Genomic DNA, 22,567 nt, shown 5'->3' with positions numbered 1-22,567 from the left:
TTATATACACAGTATAGTCAACATTTGAAATGGATCAAAAAAGTTCATCCAAAGTTGTCCTAAGACAAGAATAGATATTGTTTTGAACTTTGATTAAAGGTTTTAATCCACTTCAAATGTTAACTACTTTTTTGTTTTTATTACAGGATGATACTTATTCACTTAAACTTTGTGGATTTTTTTTAATAGTTGTTGAGGTTGTTAAATAATAAGCATACTTGTATCTAAACGAATAGATGTTTTGACATTTTGATTGTTGGACAGTAATCCATGTTCAAACACATCTCTCTTCATGCTGCAGATGGCAGCATTGCCAATCAAATTCACGACGCTGTTAATCCTCTAGTAGGCGCTCGAATCCCTCAGTTCAACTACATTCAAATCACCTTCAGACTATTTTGCCTTCTAGAGTAGATTTGAACTGTCTTTGTATTATTATAGTCATTGATCTGCCACAGCAATCTCTGTTAAAATAATTTTATTACCTAATAATAAAACAGTAGTCTCTTTGATTGGATCTGACCAGTTCATTTTCGACTGATAACGACTTGAGACTTTTTCTAGTTTACAAAGCATTGCAATTCATTTCTTATTTCTAAATACGTAAAATAGGACGAGTAAACTCAGGTCATTCCTACTGTGCAGTGGATAAAGTCTGATGTCCCCATATGCCAAGTGAGTAGGTTTGTTTTTGGCCTTGGTGGGGACATAATGGCAGACAACAAATTGTTTGATCAAAATTATTGCTATGGAAAATTTAGTAGTCGCTGGATATTGGTAGGGACATGTCATGTCCCTACTAAATTCTACACAATTGAAAATCATAACATGCAATGTCCATCTTTGGAAACTATAGGCCTAAACCTAAAAAGCTAATGGACGTAATTATAATATGAATCAGACACTGAAGTGAGTTGATGTTTTTGTCACTCTTCTGACTTGTTTGTACCAACACAGAGAAATTTTGGTCTGATTTTTTTAATGTTCCTAATCTCATTTTGTAAGTGACTTTTCTTTCTGTTTGACTGCTTGAAAGAGAATATAGGAAAATATTCCTTAATTTGTGTTTCCTGCTAGCTAATTAAAAATAATAATAATAATAATAATAATAAAGAATATATCTCTCTAAACCTCTCTTTTCTTTATTCAAAGTTAAAGATTATTTTTTTGCTTTTTTTTTATTATGACAGGACAGATTAGAGGTGACAAGAAGCGAAGTGGAGAGAGAAGGGGGCAGGATTGGCAAAGGTCACTCGAGTCGGGATTCGAACACGGGACACCCAGAGGGCAACGGCGCTGTATGTCGTTCGCAAATCAAATGTATGTGCCTTTTAAAATCATTACAAGCGATGTTGAAATTCAAAAATTTAATGCTCTGTGCTTAATCTGTTTTTGTAAGAGAATCGCTTTAACTTAATAATCAAAGTCACAAGTTTGAATCAATCGTAGCGGTTCCATCGTAAATGACTCAATTGAATCAGTTTGTCTCCTCCGCTCTCGTGTCTCATATTTACACGACACTCTCAGCACTGGCTTAGCTCGCTAGGTTTATAACTTTAACTGAAATAAGCGAAAAAAGTATGATGTTTACAAATAAAATATCCATATTTACATTCCAAAGACAACATAAGTCTAAAAAACTCAAATGACAAGCATTTGGGGAGTAACTAGTTACATGTAACGAAATTACGTAATTTAATTACAAAATAAATGTAATTGTAATTAGTTACAGTTACTGAGAAAAATTGTGTAATTAAATTACAGTTACTTTTGAAAAATGCCAGTGATTACAAAGGGGATTACATCTGAATTTTTTTACACACCCACCCCCACTTACAGATTTAACTAACTTCTTTCATAAATTGCATTGACTGCTCTAAAATGACATACCAATGTTTCAGGACTTTAGGACACAGAATAGAACACATGCTTATTCGATAACTGTTTTATTTCCTATTTGAGTTTATGCGTAAACTTTATTTTTTAAGTTTTTTCCAAGGCATTGTTAGATGTTAGTGTTTTCTGTCATAACTATGCAAACATTTGATTTCAAATCCAGTATCATAGCTATTAAACTATTTCTTGTGATGTTATTTATGTTATGATCTTGTTATGACATATAGCACAGCTGCGCTCACGGTGACCCGAGTTCGATTCCCGTCTCGAGGTCCTTTGCCGATCCCACTCCCCTGTCTCCTCCCAGCTCTTTCCTGTCATCTCTCTACTGTCCTATCACAATAAAAGGCATTAAAAAGCCCAAAAAAAAAGTAAAAAAAAAAAAAGGAAAAAGTCTGAATTTGTGGTGGCTGTGCTTTAAATTTAATTATTATTACAACGCTCAGTCTCATTGGGGGCAACTTAAGTCATAATTTTTCTTGGCGTTTGGTTGGCTAAAAAAATATTAAAGCTTAATTCAATATTATGTGGACCGTCTCTTAATTCTGTCATCCTGGTATCGTGGACTTGCTCTATTGTTTAACACAAACGCAGCTGCTGTCATTTTTTTTTTTTTGTACACTGTAATGGATTATAAAATAACTAACAAACTAGTACTACTACTTAATTATTTATGTGGTGAAATGTTGTGTAAGAAAACTGGTATGACTGCACTGTGTCCCACTTGCCGTTTGCTAGCAACTGATTTCTTCATGGAAGCTTTGCGTTCAAATATTTCAACTCAGATCAGTGTTTCTTGTCTAATAATAAAATATCTAAATAATCTATCAAGCAGCTGTGTAATAAGTGAGATAATGCACATTCAGCCAGTTGTTATTGCAAAATAAAGATGTATATTATCCCTTACTCATTATAATCTTAATTCAAGTGATAATGTATAAAGTCTGACAGTAATCAGTGTTGAGTGCTACTGTAAGGTTAACTCTGCCTGGTTTAAATGTTTCAAAATGATTAACAGTTGAAAATATTAGACATTTAGAAAAGTAATTAAAAGTAATGTTACGTTACTTAACCTACTTATTACATTTTAAATCAAGTAACTTGTAATCTGTAACCTATTACATTTCCAAAGTAACCTTCCCAACACTGGATGAGCTGCACCTTAAAATGCATGTTAGATGGAAACATTGTGCATTATGATCAAGTTTGTAGCTTAATTCACTGCAGGTCAGTTGGTGACATTTCAATAGGACATGCCAATGAAGTGAATATTCAATTTATCAGTAGACTACTTGAGAAATTATTGTTGTATCTGATTGGGAAGTCTATACAGATAGATAGTCAATGTAAAAGAGCAAATAGGAGAAGCAGATGAACACAAAACAGCAGAGCAACATAAGTTTAAAGAAAGTAGGCTAAACTTTACCATTCATCTGAACTCTACACTTCGGAAACCTTATCGGCTATGTTTTTACCGTGACCATGTTTATCTAGCTTAGGCCTACTTTTGCTCAGGTAATATAATGGTATGACCTATTTCAAATGCAACAACAACAGTGGTTACATACGCAAACTCTGTTTAGTGATAAGATTGAGGAAGCTCAGGTTTGATTTTATACTTTACCAAAATGAAAGTGGAATGTAATTTAGATCAGTATTTGTAACAGTAAAGCACTGTGGTGGTATAATGATAAAAATTCAATCTTAACAATCATGAAACTACAGATCCATTAATCGTGATTAATCACCTACAAAATAAAAGTTTGAGTTTGCCTAATAAATATGTGTGTACTGTGTGTAATTATTATGTATATATAAATACAACCACATTCATGTAGATATTTAAGAAATATTTACAAGCATATGTACTTATTATAATTTGTATAGAATTTATATTATATATAAATACGAATATTGTGTACATAAATAACATATTTCTCTTAAATATATACATTAATTTGTGTGTATTTATATATACATAATTACACACAGTACACACATATTAGGAAAATTCAAACTTTTATTTTGCATGCGATTAATCGTGATTAATCGTTTGCCAGCCCTAATAAAAATAGCCAATTCAAGATATTAATCAAAACTAAAATGGTATATAAATAGGTTTCTGAATTTGCCTTTATTATGGTAGAAAAAAACATTATTATACTTATTAAAGTAATACAATAATTTGAGACTAATAATAATAATACTTACGTTTTTTAACGGAGGTTACTTTGGAAATGTAATAGGTTACAGATTACAAGTTACTCGATTTAAAATGTAATAAGTAGTGTAACTTTTCAATTACTTTATTAAAGTAATGTAACTTATTACTTTTGATTACTTTTTGATAACATTTCTAAATTTCTAATATTTTCAACTGTTAATCATTTTGAAACATTTAAACTAGGCAGAGTTAACCTTACAGTAGCACACAACACTGATTACTTATTAGACTTTCAAAATCCTTTATTATTAAGATTATAATGAAGGGATAATATACATCAGTTTAAATCTAGATTAAAGACCCATCTCTTTAACCTTGCTTACACATAACACATCAACACATTTCTATTATTCAAATCCGTTAAAGGATTGTTAGGCTGCACTAATTAGGTCAACTGGAACCGGGAACACTTCCCATAACACCCGATGTACTCAGTGCATCGTCAGAAGAATGGCATCTACGCTAATATTAGTCTGTTTCTTTCTTATTCCAAGGTCACCTTAACCACCAGATCCAGTCTGTATCCAGATCAGATGGTCATTGCAGTCCTCCAGATCCAGTCTGTACCCAGCCCAGACGGTGGATCAGCACCTAGAGACGACCTCTACAGCACTGAATGTAAGCGGAGACCACATCGACTAGATGAGCCCCAGAGACGGATCCCCAGTGAAGACTTCGTCACCTAGATGGCTGTCAGCACAGGACCACAGGACCTGGTGAGTCCTCTGTGTCTGGCCAGAGGAGAACTGGCCCCCTGCCTGAGCCTGGTTTCTCCCAAGGTTTTTTTCTCCATTTGTCACCGATGGAGTTTTGGTTCCTTGCCGCTGTCGCCTCTGGCTTGCTTAGTTGGGGACACTTTATCTTCACTTTATCTTCACACAATATTGTATTTTATTTTATTGAGTGTTTACTGTTGCCCTTGGCATTGTTGATGTACTATTACCTATTTAATACTGTACAGCCGCCTTGTCACAATTCTGTATTGTTAAAGGCGGTACAGAAATAAAGGTGATTTGATTTGATTTGATTTAAAAAGTACCACATAGGCTATCAGGATTGAAACTTTTTTTTTCTTTAAGAAATTACAGAAAAACAATATGTTTAGATTCTAAATGTATATATGTGATGTATATGCAAATGTATATATGGTTTTGTCTTTTGAATGGCGTTCTGTATAATCCTTCAGTGCTTTAGTACTGTTCTCGCTTTGTGAATTTTGTAAAGGGTACACCGTACCCTCTTTACTCAATTTCTTGGAACGTTTTTTTTTGTTCTACCAACAGTAGAAAGCACGCCCGGTCCTTTCTTGGAACTATTTTTTGTTCTACCAACAGCAGAAAGCACGCCTGGCCCTTTAAATCCCGCCTACGTGACAGACAACCGCATCGACCAATCATAGCACGTTATTCTATAGGCGTGTCCACCGCACACAAACACCGAATCGGCATTTGCAGACGTCATGTAGAGCCACTTTGACCTACCGTTAGCTTAGCCTTTCAAACTCTTCCTTTATTCAACTAGATTTGATTTCGATCGCGTCTCATCAAGCTGTAAACAAGAAGCTGGAGATTGACAACGCCGGACAGGCGGTTGTGAAGGCTGACTTTTCCCCCGACAGCTTTATAGAGCTCTGTGTTTAGTGATAAGGAGTGAATTTCATGTGTTAGCTCTAGCTGATCTACAGTAGAAACAGCAATCATGGGCTCAAGAGCTTCGTCTTTACTCAGAGAAGAGGACATTGAAGAAATCAAGAAAGAAACTGGATGTGAGTAGCGGTTTTGGGTGGGTTAATAGTGTGTTTGGGTTATACAGACATCGATAGAGAGTTTTGGACAATGATGACATGTAAAACAGCTGTCTGACCTTAATGGGGAGTTGTTATGAAGTACTTTTTGGGAAGTGTTTCATATCCTGTGATTGTGACATATGACTATACGTCATCTAAAACCATTTCAACAGCATTTGCTTAATCTTGTGCCGTTACGATTGTGCTTGGAGTTTGTATGGTCTTGTATTTCTTGAGATATGGGAAAATATCTAGAAACTTGCATAAACTGCTTAGACTAGTTTTAAAAAGATAGTCATCTGTTTTTTTTTTTTCCTTTAAGACCGATCATAACTTTAAATTCAGTTGCTAAAAGATGCACTAACAATCAATTTTTTTGGAGGATTTTTAATGTTTTTTAAATAAGTGTCTTCTGCTCACCAAGCCGGCATTTATTTGATCCAAAGTACAACAAAAGCTGTAAAATTGTGAAATATTTTTACTATTTAAAAAATGGCTTTCTATTTAAATATTTTTTAAAATGTAATTTATTCCTGTGATTTCAAAGCTGAATTTTTAGCATCATGACTCCAGTCTCATGATCCTTCAGAAATCATTCTAATATTCAGATATGTTGCTCAAAAAACAAAAACCTTTGTAACATTTTAATGTTTTTATAATCACTTTTGATCAATTTAAAATAAAAAAAGCATTAATTTTTATAATTTTTAATTTGGGTGTATTTTGGATCAAATAAATGCAGGGTTGGTGAACAGAAGATAATTCTTTAAAAAACATGAAAAATCTTACTGTTCAAAAAACGTTTGCCTGGTATTGTAGATTGGTTTAAATATGAAAAGTAAGAGTGATTATTCCTTCTCTCTTGCTGGCTGTGAACTAGTTGTTATGACAGTCTTAAATACACTTCCTTATAGACTGTTATAATTTTTTAAAAAAATGTTTTTGGTTAATAAGAAGCTTAAAGCATGTTTTGCTTCAACTACCTATATAACTAACTTGATTCAGCTCATCTGCCTGTTGGTAGAGGTTTCATAATCAGACTGGATGGCACCGGCTCTTACTTGGGGCGATGATCTGGTGTGTATGTGCATTGTGATATGAGTGGGGTGTGTGTATGTGTATAGAAAGGCAACAGATGAATATCTTGTATTTTCAGAAGCTGCTGGTGTGTTTATTGTCACTGAAAAAGTGTCTTAGACCTACATATAAATAAGCTTTACAGTATTCATATTTAATAACGCTTAATGTTGTGATTAGAAGTACTGTAGCGTATGTGACCCTGGACCACAAAACCATGTCATAAGGGTCAGTTTTTTGAAAGCTGAATAAATAAGCTTGTCCTTGATGTATGGTTTGTTAGGATAGGATTCGCCCAAGAAAATCTGGAATCTGAGGGTGAAAAAATCAAAATATTGAGAAAATCACCTTTAAAGTTGTCCAGACGAAGCAGTTAGCAATGCATATTACTAATCAAAAAATAAGTTTTGATATATTTATGGTAGGAAATTTACAGAACATCTTTATGGAACATGATCTTTACTTAATTTTTGCTATAAAAGAAAAATAGAGAATTTTGACCCATACAATGTATTTTTGGCTATTTCTACAAATATCCCCATGCTACTTATGACTGGTTTTGTGGTCCAGGGTCACATACATGTATATGTATATATGTATATAGAAAGCATTCATTTGCAAAAACGGAAAACTTCGGTTTTTATTCATTTTTATGAGTCATGTTTTTTTTTTTTTTTGTGTTATGTTTTTTGTGTTTTATTTCACACAAAAAAACAAAACACACTTTTATGAAGTGAAGGAAAAGCAGCCAGTAAGTGTCTAGTATACATAAAGCATCCCAGGATGCATCTCATGAGGTTGGCTGAGATAATAAACATTTTTTTAATGAAATTATATAGTTAAAGAAGAAGTGTAAGTGTATTCAAGTTCAGTATATGTTTGCACAGATGTATTCATTTATTTAAAAAATTAAAGTACAAATGTATTAAATGTATATATATATTGGGTACATTTTGCGCTTTTATTTAGTTATTTCATTTGCAAAAACAGAAAACTTCGGTTTTAATAATTTTTATGAATCGTGTTTTTTATTGTGTTATGTTTTTTGTGTGTTTTATTTTGTTAGTTAGCTGTATTTTTTGAGTTATTGTCATTTAATCAAAACAGTTCAACTGTAGTGTGATTAATATTACTTGAAATGCAGAATAAAAAATCATAACTTTTGAACATATGTATGAAAAAGTTTGACAGATGCAAATAAAAGCTGTCAAATAGTCAGTGCATGGTTAAACTATGAGTAAAATAAGGTAAAAAGTAAATAATCAGGGCATGTTTTCATGCTGTTTTTCACTAAGTCAACACAAGGAAATGGGATTTGGAAAATTGTTACCGTTATGTTACCGTCAGTGTCCTATTTTATATCATTATATCATTGTCCTATTTATTTAGGTTAATGTTTGATTGTGTAGGGATGAGTGTTTTGATAAGACATGTTTTGTCATTACTTAAAAAATTACCTTGTGACTTTAATGCGTTACAATAGTTTATAGCTGTGTATTGTAATATTAGTTTTATAAAAACACAAAATGCTAAACATATTCCTTGTTTCATTTAGTGAAAAACAAAGAAACATGCTTTATTAATAACCTAAATGACGATTTGCATCTGTCAAACATTTTTAATTCATTTTAATCAGGCCGTACATTAATATAGCATCCATCGAATCTTTCCATTGCATAAAAGTTTCTTTATAGTGGAGAAAGGTGTTTCAGACTATTAAAATATTCTTTATGCTATGAAAAAATGGGTCTTTGAAGAACTGTTCACTGAAAGGTTCTTTGCAAAACCCAAATTGTTTTTTTTATAGCATCACTGTGAATGAATGTTTGATAATCTGCATTGCGCTGATGAAAATAACTTGATTTTAATCTTGTTTACACCTAATTAGAGGTTTACAAAAAGTTATGCGATCAGTGGTGTGAGGGCCAAGAAAAGAAGCATTTTCCGATTTTTGCCATCTCAGTGCTTCGGCCTTCTGTACTGATGAACCGCAGGAAGAGAAGCGTCCACCCCCACAACATCTAGAAATAGACTGGGGATACGGTGGTTTATACGTTATTGGAGCTGTATGGGTTATATGTTAGTCTTTATTTTGCCGACCACACAAACCAAGCCCAAAGGGTCTGCAGGTCGAGCTTTGTAGTTGTTTTGAATAACGGTTAATATTTTAGAGTTTATATGCATGAACTTTTTTACATGTTTGTAACCTTGGATTTTACTACATACCGTTGAAGCCACATTAAGTGCACTCCTCCTTGTAATTGTGTGTGTTTTTCCTCTGGTGTGAAAACCTACTGGGCAGAAGCCAGGGTTTCACACTGCTTCTCTTTATGTGGTTGTGTTTTAACTGTTGGCTGAACGTTGCTGTGTGATTTCCTTCATCATGTGGGATTGTTCTGTATTCATTCACTTCATTTACTCTAAATCTGTGTTGATCAAAGACTGAATTGTTGCGGACGATTTTCCACTGATGTGGTCAGTAATTGGCTTTACTATGGTAAAATAGGAAAACAACAGTTTATTTGTGTACCACTTTCCATGAATGCATATCTTGCTGAAGCAGCTTTACTCTGGTGAACAGATGGTCCAGTTTGTTATATAATAATTTCTTTACTTTTTATGTTAAATTGTGTCGAAGTGAAGGAAAAGCAGCCAGTAAGTGTAAGCCAGTAACTCTTCTAGGATATTGGGTACATTTTGCGCTTTTATTTATTTATTTAATTATTTTAATTGCATTTATTTAATGCATTTTTATAATTGTTTTGTTGAATTTTTTTTTTTTATAAAATCAAATGATAAAAGAACAAGTGTCCAAACAAAGTTCATTATATGTCTGCTTATTTACTTATTTAAAAAATGCAAATCATAAAGTACAAATGTATTTATTTATTTATTTAAAAAAATTATTCAAAGTAAGAATATGCAAATTTATTTTAAAAATACATATATACATAAAAATGCTTATTAAATGGGTACATTTAAATTGTGCTTTTATTTAGTTTAGTTATTTATTTAAATTACAGAGTCTACAGAGAATTTTTTTTTTTTTTTTTTTTTTTTTTACAAATGGTAAAAGAACAAATGTCCAAACAAAGGTCAGTATATGTTTGCTTATTTACTTGTTTTTTGTAAAAAGCAAATTATAACTTACAGATGTATTTATTTATTTAAAAAAATGCAAAGTACAAATATATTTTTTCAAAAATGTAAATATATTTTTATGCTTATTCACTTCCAGGATATTGGGTACATTTTGCTCTTATTTATTTTTTTATTTCAAAAATAAATGCAAAGTACAAATTTATTTATTTATTTTTTATTTTTTAATGCAAAATACAAATTTATTTCTAAAAAGAATATTCATTTACTTCCAGGATATTGGACACATTTTGTTCTTTAAGTTAGTTTTTTCTTTCTTTATTTGTTTACTTAGTAAATGCAAAGTACAAATGTATTTGTTTATTTAAAAAACACTTTTTTTTTTTTTTTTTTTTTTAGTTTTCAAAAATATATATGCAAAGTACGAATTCATTTATAAAAAAAATACTTTATTTACGTTCAGACGGATATTGGATATTTTGTCATTTTCGTATTTTTGTACTTTTTGAATTAGAAATTATAAGTATCAAGATCAGCTTTGTGTCATCATTTAAGCTTGAGCATCTAAATAGTTTCATAAATCCTGTCGGTAACACTTTGCAATAATGTTCATTAGTTAAAATTAGTTTACAAGAACTAAGAATGAACAATACTGCTACAGCATTTATTAATCTTAGTTCATTTCAGTATTTATTAAAGCATTATTAAAATCACAAGTGTTTGTTAACGTTAGTTAATGCACTGACTTAACATGAGGAAACACTAAATGACGGTATTTTTATTAGCAAACATTAACAATCACTAATAGAGTAATAAATGTACTGATCTTTGATTGTTCGTGTTAGTTAATACATTAACTAATGTTAACAAAAGATGACTTATTGTAAAGTGTTTCCTTCCTGTCTACACTGATATCAAGTTGATAATTACTTTTCCGATATATAAGACGCTTACTATTTCTTGGCTAATTTGAGAAATCTCTACTGTGTTAGACAGATAAGCTTTAACCAGTACTGTCAATCCGATGATCACATCTGTGACTTGTTCACTGTCCTTAACCTGACCTTGCCCTGTTTGTGTGTTCCAGTCTCCCACAGTCAGATCACTCGCCTCTACAGCCGCTTTCACAGTCTCGATAAAGGAGAGAACGGAGTGCTCAGGTACAACATGCACTTTATGAGTTACACGAGTCAAGTAATAATGAACTTTAACAGTGTGATTTTGCAACACCTTTGGCCCGTGAGGAAATGGGCATTACACAAGCAGCTGGGTTATGTCTGCATGCTTGCTTTTAATGAGCATCCTTTGATAGTCTCAGTTTGAATGTATTCCGGTGCTCTGGTAAACATTCACACCAGCCTCAGGCTCTAAAGTTAATATGTTAAGGAATGACTATATCAATATTTGAGTTTTGAACACGAGGAAAGAATCTTTTCTATTACACTGCTAAAAATATGAGTTTATTGCATATCTTCCTTGTAAAACGGGAGCTCAAGGACGGTTCAGTTCAGAAGCATGTGTTTCCTTGTGCTGAAGTCGTTTGTGTAATGTCCTCTATGTGTGTCCTCATAACTGGAGTGACCTCTGTACACACTATGATTACGATCGATGAAAGGTTGAAGATGGTTAAAACTTTGTGGTAAATGCAGCATTAATAATGCAGTTATACCACATTTATCTCACACACTGTTCACAAGAATTGCAGTATGCTTTATGGTTGCGCATTTGATAAAAAATACTTAAAGGAGAAGTTTATTTCAGATAATTTGTTCACCCTGTTGTCGTCCAAGATGTTCATGTCTTGTAAAGAAATTGTTTTTTGAAGAAAACATTTCAGGATATTTTTCCATATAGTGGACTTCAGTGGTGACCCAGAGTTTGAACTTTCAAAATGCAGTTTAAATGCAGCTTTAAATGGGTCTAATCTAGCAAAACGATCTGTTATTTTCTAAAAAAAAATAAAAAATATATATATATATATATATACAATTTATATGTTTTTCACCCTCAAATGCTCGTCTCTGCTTGAACGCTATGTATTCTGGTTCAAGACAGTTAGGGTATGTCGAAAAACTCCCATCTCATTTTTTCCTCCAACTTCAGAATCATCCTACATCGCTGCAGAAGTACCGACCCAGTATTTACAAAGTGCACGTGTGAAGAACATCAAACGCTCTTTACAAAAAAAGTTAAAACGGTGATGTGGGACGATTTTGAAGTTGGAGGAGAAAATGAGATGGGAGTTTTTCCGACATAGCCTAACTGTACTGAACCGGAATACACACGCAGAATAGTTCACGCAGAGCTCAACAAGATGAGTGTTTGAGGTTTAAAAGTATATCATTCAAACATTTTTTTAAGAAAATAACAGATTGTTTCGCTAGATAAGACCCTTCTTCCTCGGCTGGGATTGTTTAGAGCCTTTTGAAGCTGCGTTTAAACTGCATTTTGGGAGTTCAAACTCACGGGCACCATAGAAGTCCACTATAGAGAGAGAAATCCTGAAATGTTTTCCTCAAAAAGCATAATTTCTTTACAACTGAAGAAAAAAAGACATGGACATTTGGATGACAAAGGGGTGAGTAAATTATCTCTAAATTTTTGTTCTGGAAGTGAAAAATACAAAATTAAAACCAAAAATAGTTCTTATTTTGTTTGTATATTTGAAAATAACTTTATGCATGAACCTTAAATTAGTGAAGCTAACAACTGATTAAAAATGCAGTAAACACATTTATAATGTCACAAAAGATTTCAAATTTAAATAAATTCTTTTTTTTCTTTAACTTATTCAGCAAAGAATCCTTAAAGCAATATCAATTTCCACAAAAATCGCTAAATTGCTTCATATTTTTGTGGAAACTACTGTATTTTTTTCAGGATTCTTTGCTGAATAAAAGTTGAAAAGAAGCACAGCTGTTTACAACATTTAAAAACATAAAAAATGTTTCTTGATCAGTAAATCAGCAGATCATGTGGCACTAAAGACTGGAGTAATAATGCTGAAAATTCAGCTTTGTGTCACAGAAATAAATTACATTTTTAAATACATTCAATTGAAAAACAGCTATTTTAAATTGTAATAATATTTCACATTTTTACTGTTTTTACTGTATACAAACAAATGCAGCCTTGGTGAGCATAAGAAACTTCTTTCAAAAACAACCCCCCAAACTTTTGTATAGTAGTATATAATAATAACTCTACTTCAGCTTTTTACTTGCAAACTGACACTTTGCTAAAGGATTGTCTTGTGAAACTAAACTCATTCTGTTTACCAAATATGCTGAAGTCACAGTTTGTGTTCTTGTTATAATTATTTGTTTTTAAATGCAACATTCTCTGTGGTTTGAAACCAGCTGAGATGATGGCTAGTTCGACAAACGTCCTCAGCGATATGACTAGTATCAAAAAAATCCCAGCAGCAGTGTTGATGACCTGCTGTACTTGTTGTCAGCCTAAACATCCGTCAGACTGAGATTAGAGACACGGGCTATTGTGTTTGAACAGTAAATAGTCTCATAAATCAGGGTGAGGTGTGTGTCCTCTGAATGTAGAGGTCACTCCATGACTTTCCTGGTGCACAAGAAGGTGACTCCCTTACTAAACTGTGTTTTTCATTATTGTAATGGGATTCCGCTTTTAATTGAGCTGTCTGGACAGTAATCGTATGTGTTATTACTCATATCAGCCTTATGAAAGGGTAGACGTCAATGTTTCCTTTTAACAAGTTCCCTTTTCGCAGATTTAGGGATAGGCTTTCCTGGCTTTCCTGCTTTATTGCACATTATGTGATCCAATGTCAACCCAAGAGCACAGAGAGACGTGTGCAAGATGAAAAGCCTGAAAAACAAACAAACCATGTCATGTTTTCAGCAGATTTACTTTTTGCTAAGGAAAACTGCTCTGAGCTTTATTCAAGAAGGGCATTTTATAAGAATATTCACTGCGTTATTAAAAAAACGCATGGTTTCTCACGTTACTTCATTACAGGAAAACATGTTCTGAGTGTCGTTTTGCACCCGACACGTTTCCATAGGTGTATCTGGGTGCAAAACCTGAAACTCATGATAACCCCTCCCTCTCTCTCTTTTCTCCACCTCAGCCGAGAAGACTTCCAGAGGATTCCTGAGTTGGCCATAAATCCTCTCGGTGATCGGATTATTAATGCCTTCTTCCCAGAGGGGTGAGAAACATCTCATAGGACATTTGAAACATCAGACGGATCTTTTATCACACCAGAATAGTATAGTGTATACACACAGATTGAATGTAATGCTTTTTTTTTATTTTACCTAAAGTGAAAATTAGAAAATGAGTATTTCTGCTTGTACAAAGAATATAGTGTACAACAAAGTGCATAAATGAAAGAAAACAATTAAATAAAAATACAAAATAGGTAATGTTAAAAGGATAAATCTGTAGGAGTCTGTATTTCATTCCAAAAGCCAAATAATAAATAAATTCAATTTTGGATTAATATCATAAATCTTAATTTAACTCTTATTTTATTTATCTATCTATCTATTTATTTATTTATTTATTTATTTTCATGACAAATAAATTTTAATTATAAATATATATTTACACACTACTGTTACAAAACAAAAGCAGTTTCCACACAAATTGCTTCATATTTTTGTGGAAAATGATTTTTATTTTTTATTTTTTTCAGGGTTCTTCGCTGAATAAAAGTTTGAAAGAAGCACAGCTGTTTTCAGCATTTATAAAAATAGAAAATGTTTCTTGAGCAGCTGAATGATTATGTGACACTAAAGACTAGATAATGATGCTAACAAAATCAGCTTTGCATCACAGAAATAAATTATATTTTTAAATATATTCAAATGGAAACAGCTATTTTAAATTGTAATAATATTTAACATTTTTACTGTATTTTTAAACAAGCAAATACAGTTTTATTTCGTTTAAATACAGTGAAAACTAATATTGTGAAATGTTATTTAAACGTAGACTTTTTTTATTTAAATCTGTTCTAAAATTTAATTTATTCTTGCGATTACAAATATTATAATATGCTGATTTGCTGCGCAAAAATATTATATTGATATCAATATTGAAAACAGTTGTGCTACTTGCTTTATTTATTTGGACAAATGTGGATTTTTGATGAATAGAACGTTTAAAAGAACTGTTTATTTTAAATAGAATTTTTTTTTTATATTAATTTATAATATTTACATTAAAAACATCTTTATTGTCACTTTTGGTCAATTTAATGATTCCTAGCTGAATAAAAGTATTCATTTCTTTGAAAAACAAAATGTACTGACCTCAGACTTTAGAACAGTAGTGTACATTTTTCAAAACAATGATGAAAGTGGGGGAAAATGTGGTTGAAGGTCATGAAAATGATGTCATAATATATTATGGGTTTAAAACTCATTTTCCCTATGCAAAATAATTTTAGTTTTTTGTTGTTTTTTCATCTTTATTTTGCTTTTGAGCGAAAAAAATTCTTCCTCGTTTGTATAACATTTCGCCGCCTTGGAATTATAAGGTTCTATCTGCATTCTGAGCACTTTTGAGATATTGAGCTTCAAAGTTTTTGTGTTCTATAGACTTCTGTAGATAGAACCTGTTTGTTTTATAAAAAAAGGCCCAAAATGTACACAGCTTACAAAAGAAACATCACATAATGTAAGTAAGTTGTCACAGAATAATAATATGTGAATAACTTGAATAGAACTTTATAATTCCAAGGTGGTGATTTGTCGCCGTCTCTCAGAGAATGTTGTTTCCATATCGGTAGGTTGTCTAAATTTGTGGCTAAGATTATGTTACTATATGATATAACGTTTCGTAACTTCTGCAAACTCTATCATTACTCTCTTAAAACACACAGCATGTGGGTGGTGTCACATGGGTTGTTGGTTTCTTCGTGGTTTATTTGGGTTCAAGTGTCTGAATGTTACCGTAGGGCAGAAATTCCTGAAAGTATGAAGAAACCACCTTGTGGGAATGTCAGTGAAAAACACTGTAAAGCAGGAGTCTAAAGTAGGACAGCAGTTTCCATGTTTAGGCATCAGAGAGCTTGTCTGGAGCAATGTCTGGGCCTGAAGAGATTAAAACTACATCAGCCGAATACCAGTATGGGTCTGGGTAAACACAACATCCGTTTAAAAGTCTTTCGGTGTCTTTGTGTCTCTCTTATGTATCTCAGTGAGGATCAAGTGAACTTTAGAGGGTTCATGAGGACTCTGGCTCACTTCCGTCCTGTGGAGGATAACGAGAAAAACAAAGATCCGACTACTGGCGAGCCGCTCAACAGCAGGACCAACAAACTCCTTTGTGAGTTAATTTTATAACACCTCACGGATTTAGTTTGTTTCCACAAAAATATTGAGCAGCGCAACTGTTGTCAACAATAAGAAAAGTTATGTAAAGTAATGATGCTGAAAATTCAGCTTTGCATCACAGGAATAAATTACATTTTCAAAAATATTCAAGTAGTAAAGAGCAATTCAAAATTGTAATAATATTTCACATTATTCCTGTTTTTACTGTATTTTTGATGAAACAAATCTGGCTTTGGTGAGCATAAAAGACATCTAGACTTATGAACAATAGAACAAATAAAATCTCCATTAAATTATTTTTAGAAAATACAGATTTCATAAATATTGACTAGGGGTGTGCGATATTGACCAAAAATAATATCTCGGTATTACCAAGGATTTTATCAATAACGATAATTAGATGATATTTTGCTGAGTGTGTTATATTGCTGATATCACTGATAGAAATACATTTTTTCCAATAAAGTTTAAATTTATTTTTACCTTTTATAGGCATTTTAACCTTTAAAAAGCCTTTTTTTTTTCTAAAAGTGTGCGTCTTTTGAGTCAAATTCTTACTAAGCAAATGAAATCAGTATCAACAAAATTCATCCAAGCAGTGCAGAAGAAGCATCTTAAGTGGCATTTAGATGTATTTACACACTGTTCAATGCAGGTCTTGAATGCATTTAACCTGCAGTTACAAATGCAAAAAAAAATGTTTTGATATTTTAAACATAAAATGTTGAATACTGATATTTTAAATTATTGAAATAATAAAAAGATACTTTAAGTGTGGTATTAAAAACCGCCAGTAGGTGGCAGCAAGTCACAGTTCATAAGTGAGTCATTGCGACTGAACCGAATCATTACACAGTTGAATCATTCAGGAACAAAACACTGTCATGTTGCTCAGAGATGCAAAACAGTGCTGTGGCTGTGTTTGGAATGATTTTTGTTGGCGAAATAGAGGAAAAACAGCCAATATGGTGTCTAAAACGTAAGTTTCTTCATTCTTGTCTATTGAACTGTTGTAAAAAAAATCAATATCACATTTATCAATATCACAACACACTGTTAATGCTTACACGAACTAGTCCAGATTTCACGTAATGCGTGCACTGCACTCTGTACTGTAGGTGTACTTGAGTATCTTCTAAGCATTTAAAAGCAGACAAAATGTCATTTCTCAAAGGGAAACCGATCCTGGTCTTAAACTTACTCTTTTTATTGGTCCTGTAAAACATGTTTTAGCTGCTTCTAATCTCTGCTCATGAAACCTGTTCTCTGATACCAGGCCTTGCAGTGTGTTTATTTAGTATGTAGTGTTGCAACTTATTGCTTTACATAATATTTTGGTGTTCTCTTATTTCTTCACAGTCGCTTTCCGGTTATACGACCTTGACAGAGACGACAAGATCTCCAGGGATGAACTCCTACAGGTAAGAGAATCATGACAACAGAAAAGTTCTGCACCCAGCTCTGACACTCGAGACAAAAGAACACTTTGTGCCGTCTGAACAATGAAGCGTTGACTCACCTGCCCTTGCCACCTGAAACCAGCTGTTCAAATTCACAGAAGACGCTTTGTTAGACGGGGAATCTCCATTGTAGCTGGATTTCAGAAGATCAAATTCAGGGAAACTGAGGGAGATATTATTTATACTTTTCTATCAAACATGAGAAATAGAATTATCACTTAGAATTTTAGGGATATATTATTTTTTACTTTCTTGTTAAATATGGAAATGCTTGAACATTTTTTTACTACTATTATATTTTAATCTGGACGTCTCTGTGCTTCTACATAGTACTAGATTGTCAAATGAAACACACCTATGAAAGGTTTGTTGTATTTTTCAAATGCAAAATGTATAAAATTTGTTTATACTGTTATGTAGTCAATGAACACCACAAAATACTTCTGAATTATCATTAAAATGTGTAGTCTTTCTACAAGCCCATGGGAATGCTTAGGGATTATGTAGGGAATATTTTTTTAACAAAAAATATTTTTACCCCCTAAAGTTAATATATATAAATGTGTGTATATATATATAGTATTCATTTATATTCAGGTTTCTGACTATAAATTCCACTCTTGAGACCATTAGAATTGCACATACCATTTTTTTACAAATTTTCACGCATAAAATAATAAACAGCACTTTGCTCCACTTAAAAAGGTATGTTGTTCCCAATATAGTTTTTAACTAAAAGGCCTCTTAGTAAAGCTTTTTGTACGTTGTGATGGAGTTACAAATCAAAACACAATGAAATTAATATTTAAGATGAAATGAAGTTGTTCAGAGATATTGTTGAATATATGTTGGAATTCTAAGGAGGGATATGCAATGAAACCTGTGTACAGTAATATACAGTTGAAGTCAAAAGTTTGCACACACCCGGCAGAATCTGCAAAATGTTATTTTACCAAAAATAAGAGGGGCCATACAAAATGCATGTTTTTTTTTTGTTTTTTTTATTTAATTAAGATATTTAACATAAAAGATATTTACATATAGTCCACATATAAGAGAAAATAAAAAGTTTACATACACTTAATTCTTAATACTGTGTTGTTACCTGAATGATCCACAGCTGTTTTTTTTATGTTTATGTTTAGTGATAGTTGTTCATGAGTCCCTTGTTTTTGTCCTCAGTAGTTAAACTGCCTGCTGTTCTTTAGAAAAGTTCTTCTTTTTTTTTTCTTTTTTTTTTAGCATTTTTGTGTATTTGAACCCTTTCTGCAACCCTTTGCTTCAGAAGGAAAAATTATGTGTTAAAAGCCAAGGGTGTAAACTTTTGAACAGTATGAGGATGTGTGTATTTTTCTTATTTTGTCTAAATATCATAACAATATCTTATTTAGGTCAGTACTAAATAACAACATGCATTTTGTATGATCCCTCTTATTTTGGTAAAATAAGTAACATTTTGCAGATTCTGCAAAACTTTTGACTTCAGCTGTATCCTACTTGTATTACTGTACTATTACTGTTTGAGCCAACACTTAATATGCTTGGAAATGTCATGGTTGTATTTTAATTTTAACATTGTAAAATCCCGTATGAACCTTTTTTGCAGCTTTGTTTCAGTAGGTGGTCTTTTTGATCCTCAGGAGATTGATTTCTAATAAAATAAGTAGTTTAAAAAAGTGCATGCATAGAGAATTGCAGTCTGCTATTGAGCTGCTAGATGGCACCAGTGGAAAATAAATAAAATAAATAAAACTGACTCTCACTTTTGTTTCCTAGGTTCTGAGAATGATGGTGGGTGTGAATATTTCTGATGAGCAACTTGGAAGCATCGCAGATAGAACCATCCAAGAAGCTGACACTAACGGAGACATGTGTATCTCCTTCAGCGAATTCACCAAGGTGATGCCTGGAAAAACAGTATTTGTTGTTCCACTTACAGGAATAGTACACACAATCCAAAGTTTAGTAATCTTCAGGCCATCCAAGATAACGATAAGTTTATTCTTCATCGGAAGCAATTAGGGCATATTTGTCATAACGTCACTTACTCGCCAACGGATCCTCTTCAGTGAATGGGTGCCGTCAGAATGAGAGTCCAAACAACTGATAAAAAATCACAGTAATGTACAAGTAATCCACACCATTCCAGTCCATCAATGAACATCTTGTGTAGTGAGAAGCTGTATGTTTGTAAGAAACAAATCAATCATAGAGGTGTTTTAACTTAAAACCATTGCTGCTGGCCAAAATAAGTCCATAATCTATAATAATGCTTCCTTCATTGAAAAAGTCTGTTACCTGTGCTTCTTCTCATATCAAAATCCACCCAAATATTTTCACCAAAACTTTGGCGTGTTTTGGCTTGTAAATGAGGCTTGATCTGTGCATATTTTTCTTCTGATTCAGACAGTTTTTTGGATTTGTTTCTTACAAACACACAGATTTTTACAAGATGTTAAAGAAAAAGTCCACTTCCAGAACAAAAATTTGATAAAATGATAAGACCCTTCTTCCTCGGCTGGCATTGTTTGCAACCACATTTAGGATCATTTGAAGCTGCATTTGAACTGGAAGTTCAAACTCAGGGCACAAAGAAAAATCCTGAAATGTTTTCCTCGAAAAACATAATTTTTTTACGACTGAAAAAAGAAAGACATGAACATCTTGGATGACAAGGAGATGAGTACATTATATGTGAATTGTTGTTCTAAAAGTGAACTTCTCCTTTAATTGATGGACTGGAGTAGTGTGGGTTGTTTATTGTGATGTTTTTATCAGCTGTTTGGACTCTCATTCTGACGGCACCCATTCACAACAGAGGATCTATTGGTGAGCAAGTGATGTAATGCTTCATAAAACATTTTTTTTCTTTGCCTCAGGAAAGCAATGATTTGAAATGACATGAAAGTGATTAAATGATTCCAAAATTAGTTTCTGGGTGATTTAATTTTCAAACATTTTTTATTCCTCAGGTTTTGGAAAAAGTAGACGTCGAGCAGAAGATGAGCATCCGCTTCCTTCACTGAAAACCAAACGCGTTCTGAGCTCTGATTGGAGACTATCAGTGTCAATAGAGATAAGACACGCCCCCCCAAACCTTCTCTCTATGGGCTGATTCATCCTTTATAAACATAATTGCGTTGACATGGTTACTTTGTTCTAATCATCTGTCACTTTTGAGTTGTCGTTGCTTTAAAAGGGCGGGTCCAGTGCCTTCGCTATTATGAAAAGTCACCGTGGCGTATATCTCATAGGCTGAAATCATATTTATTCTAGCTGTGAAAACAGCTAATTCAGACTTTCCAAATGGGGACGATGTCGTTGGTATTGATACTGACAGATGCTTCGTCATGCTCATCTTAAAGGCCAAATCTGATACTCCTGTAATAAATGAGTTTTTAAAGAAACTTTTCTTCTCATCCATGAAAATGATATTTCACCCACAGAAATACCTCATAATTAATTTCTTTTCATAAGAGTGTTTTCTTTCTGGCGTAATGAAATGTAATAATGGCGTGAGTCAGCATGTCAGAGGGAGTGAAATAGCTAAATGCCTCTTTTAACTCAGAAAAATGTATTTTCCAGTGCAGTGGGGTGTTTTCGTTAAATGCCTAAATATCAAGAGAATCAGGTCATTTGAGTATTTATAGTGATAAGTTATTCAACACTCGCTTTTTTAAAATCATGTATGCATAGTCAAATCTCAGATTTAATTTTTAAACATGAAGCAAAAATAAAATGTTTAAGCATCCAAATTTGACATGATAACATTATCTGAAATATTAACCCAAAACCCATTAAACAATACAGGATGCGTTTCAAACCAAATTGAATTGTGCACATTTCATCTGATCTACTTAGATGTTTTTTTTCTGGCAGATGATAGTTAAAAAAATCTGTTAGACTTGCATTTTAAGGATGGATTTGAGATATAGAGGGACCAAAATGTAATGGAAACTAGTGGTGCATGAGCCAGAAAAGAATCTAAAACATCCTAACCCTTTGGCAATCCCACAGTATTTTGCACAGCCAAAACACTCACTTCCTTCAAAAAAATCTTTGCAATTCTGTGTAGTGGTGCGGCGATGACTCCTTTTATCTTTTCGACTCACATTCTTTCAGTCTAGTCAGTTTCTAAACTAACCAGTGCTTTAGTGTTTGGTGTGATTTGTTCCATATGACGTATGTTCTCAGAGTTGTCATTACATCATTATTTATAAGAAGGGTACTTGGAATAAAGTCACTCCTTTGCTGCATCACTGTGCTGTTCGCTCAGTTGTTCAACTGTTGACTGAACGCTTAAATTGATCAGGGTGGCAACAACAGTCTGTTGTATTCTAACGCTTTATGAACAAAATCGAAGTTACGTGCCCACGTCCTTAACGGATGTAAACACTGCTGATTTGATTATCAACTCCACAATAAAATCCACATCGTTCACAGGTACTTGAAAATTTGCAGCGCTTCTTGCGGATTCTATGTACAGATTTCTTGAATGAGTTTGACTGGGAGTTGTCGTGTAAAAGGTTTTATACAGCCTTTCCTCAGAACAAAAATTTTGTGAACTCATTCGATGTGATGTAATAATCGTGTAATACACTTCAGATGTGGACTCTGTGATTTTAGTCATGTATGGTTTTGATTCAAATAAATACAAGTGCCATACTTCCTTGTTGTTTTGTGATTCCACTTGCAGTATGCCAGG

The 22,567-nt window shown here is 32.9% G+C and overlaps 2 protein-coding genes across 2 annotated transcripts in view; both read left to right on the top strand.

Annotated features, from left to right (window-relative positions):
- Positions 1-22,567, top strand: part of LOC127175047 (oocyte zinc finger protein XlCOF15) — a 217,168-nt gene that overhangs the window by 69,899 nt on the left and 124,702 nt on the right. The gene's annotated exons all lie outside the window — the stretch shown is intronic.
- On the top strand, positions 5,561-22,527 carry chp1 (calcineurin-like EF-hand protein 1). Its single transcript, XM_051125889.1, has 7 exons — positions 5,561-5,885; positions 11,170-11,242; positions 14,188-14,268; positions 16,267-16,394; positions 17,762-17,823; positions 19,639-19,761; positions 20,835-22,527. The coding sequence occupies exons 1-7, from the start codon at positions 5,819-5,821 to the stop codon at positions 20,886-20,888; spliced, it is 588 nt and encodes a 195-aa protein (XP_050981846.1). The 5' UTR covers positions 5,561-5,818; the 3' UTR covers positions 20,889-22,527.

The sequence above is a fragment of the Labeo rohita genome, chromosome 13 (genome assembly GCF_022985175.1).
Source record: "Labeo rohita strain BAU-BD-2019 chromosome 13, IGBB_LRoh.1.0, whole genome shotgun sequence".
NCBI classification, from domain to species: domain Eukaryota; kingdom Metazoa; phylum Chordata; class Actinopteri; order Cypriniformes; family Cyprinidae; genus Labeo; species Labeo rohita.
This window is presented reverse-complemented; position numbering and strand designations above follow the sequence as displayed.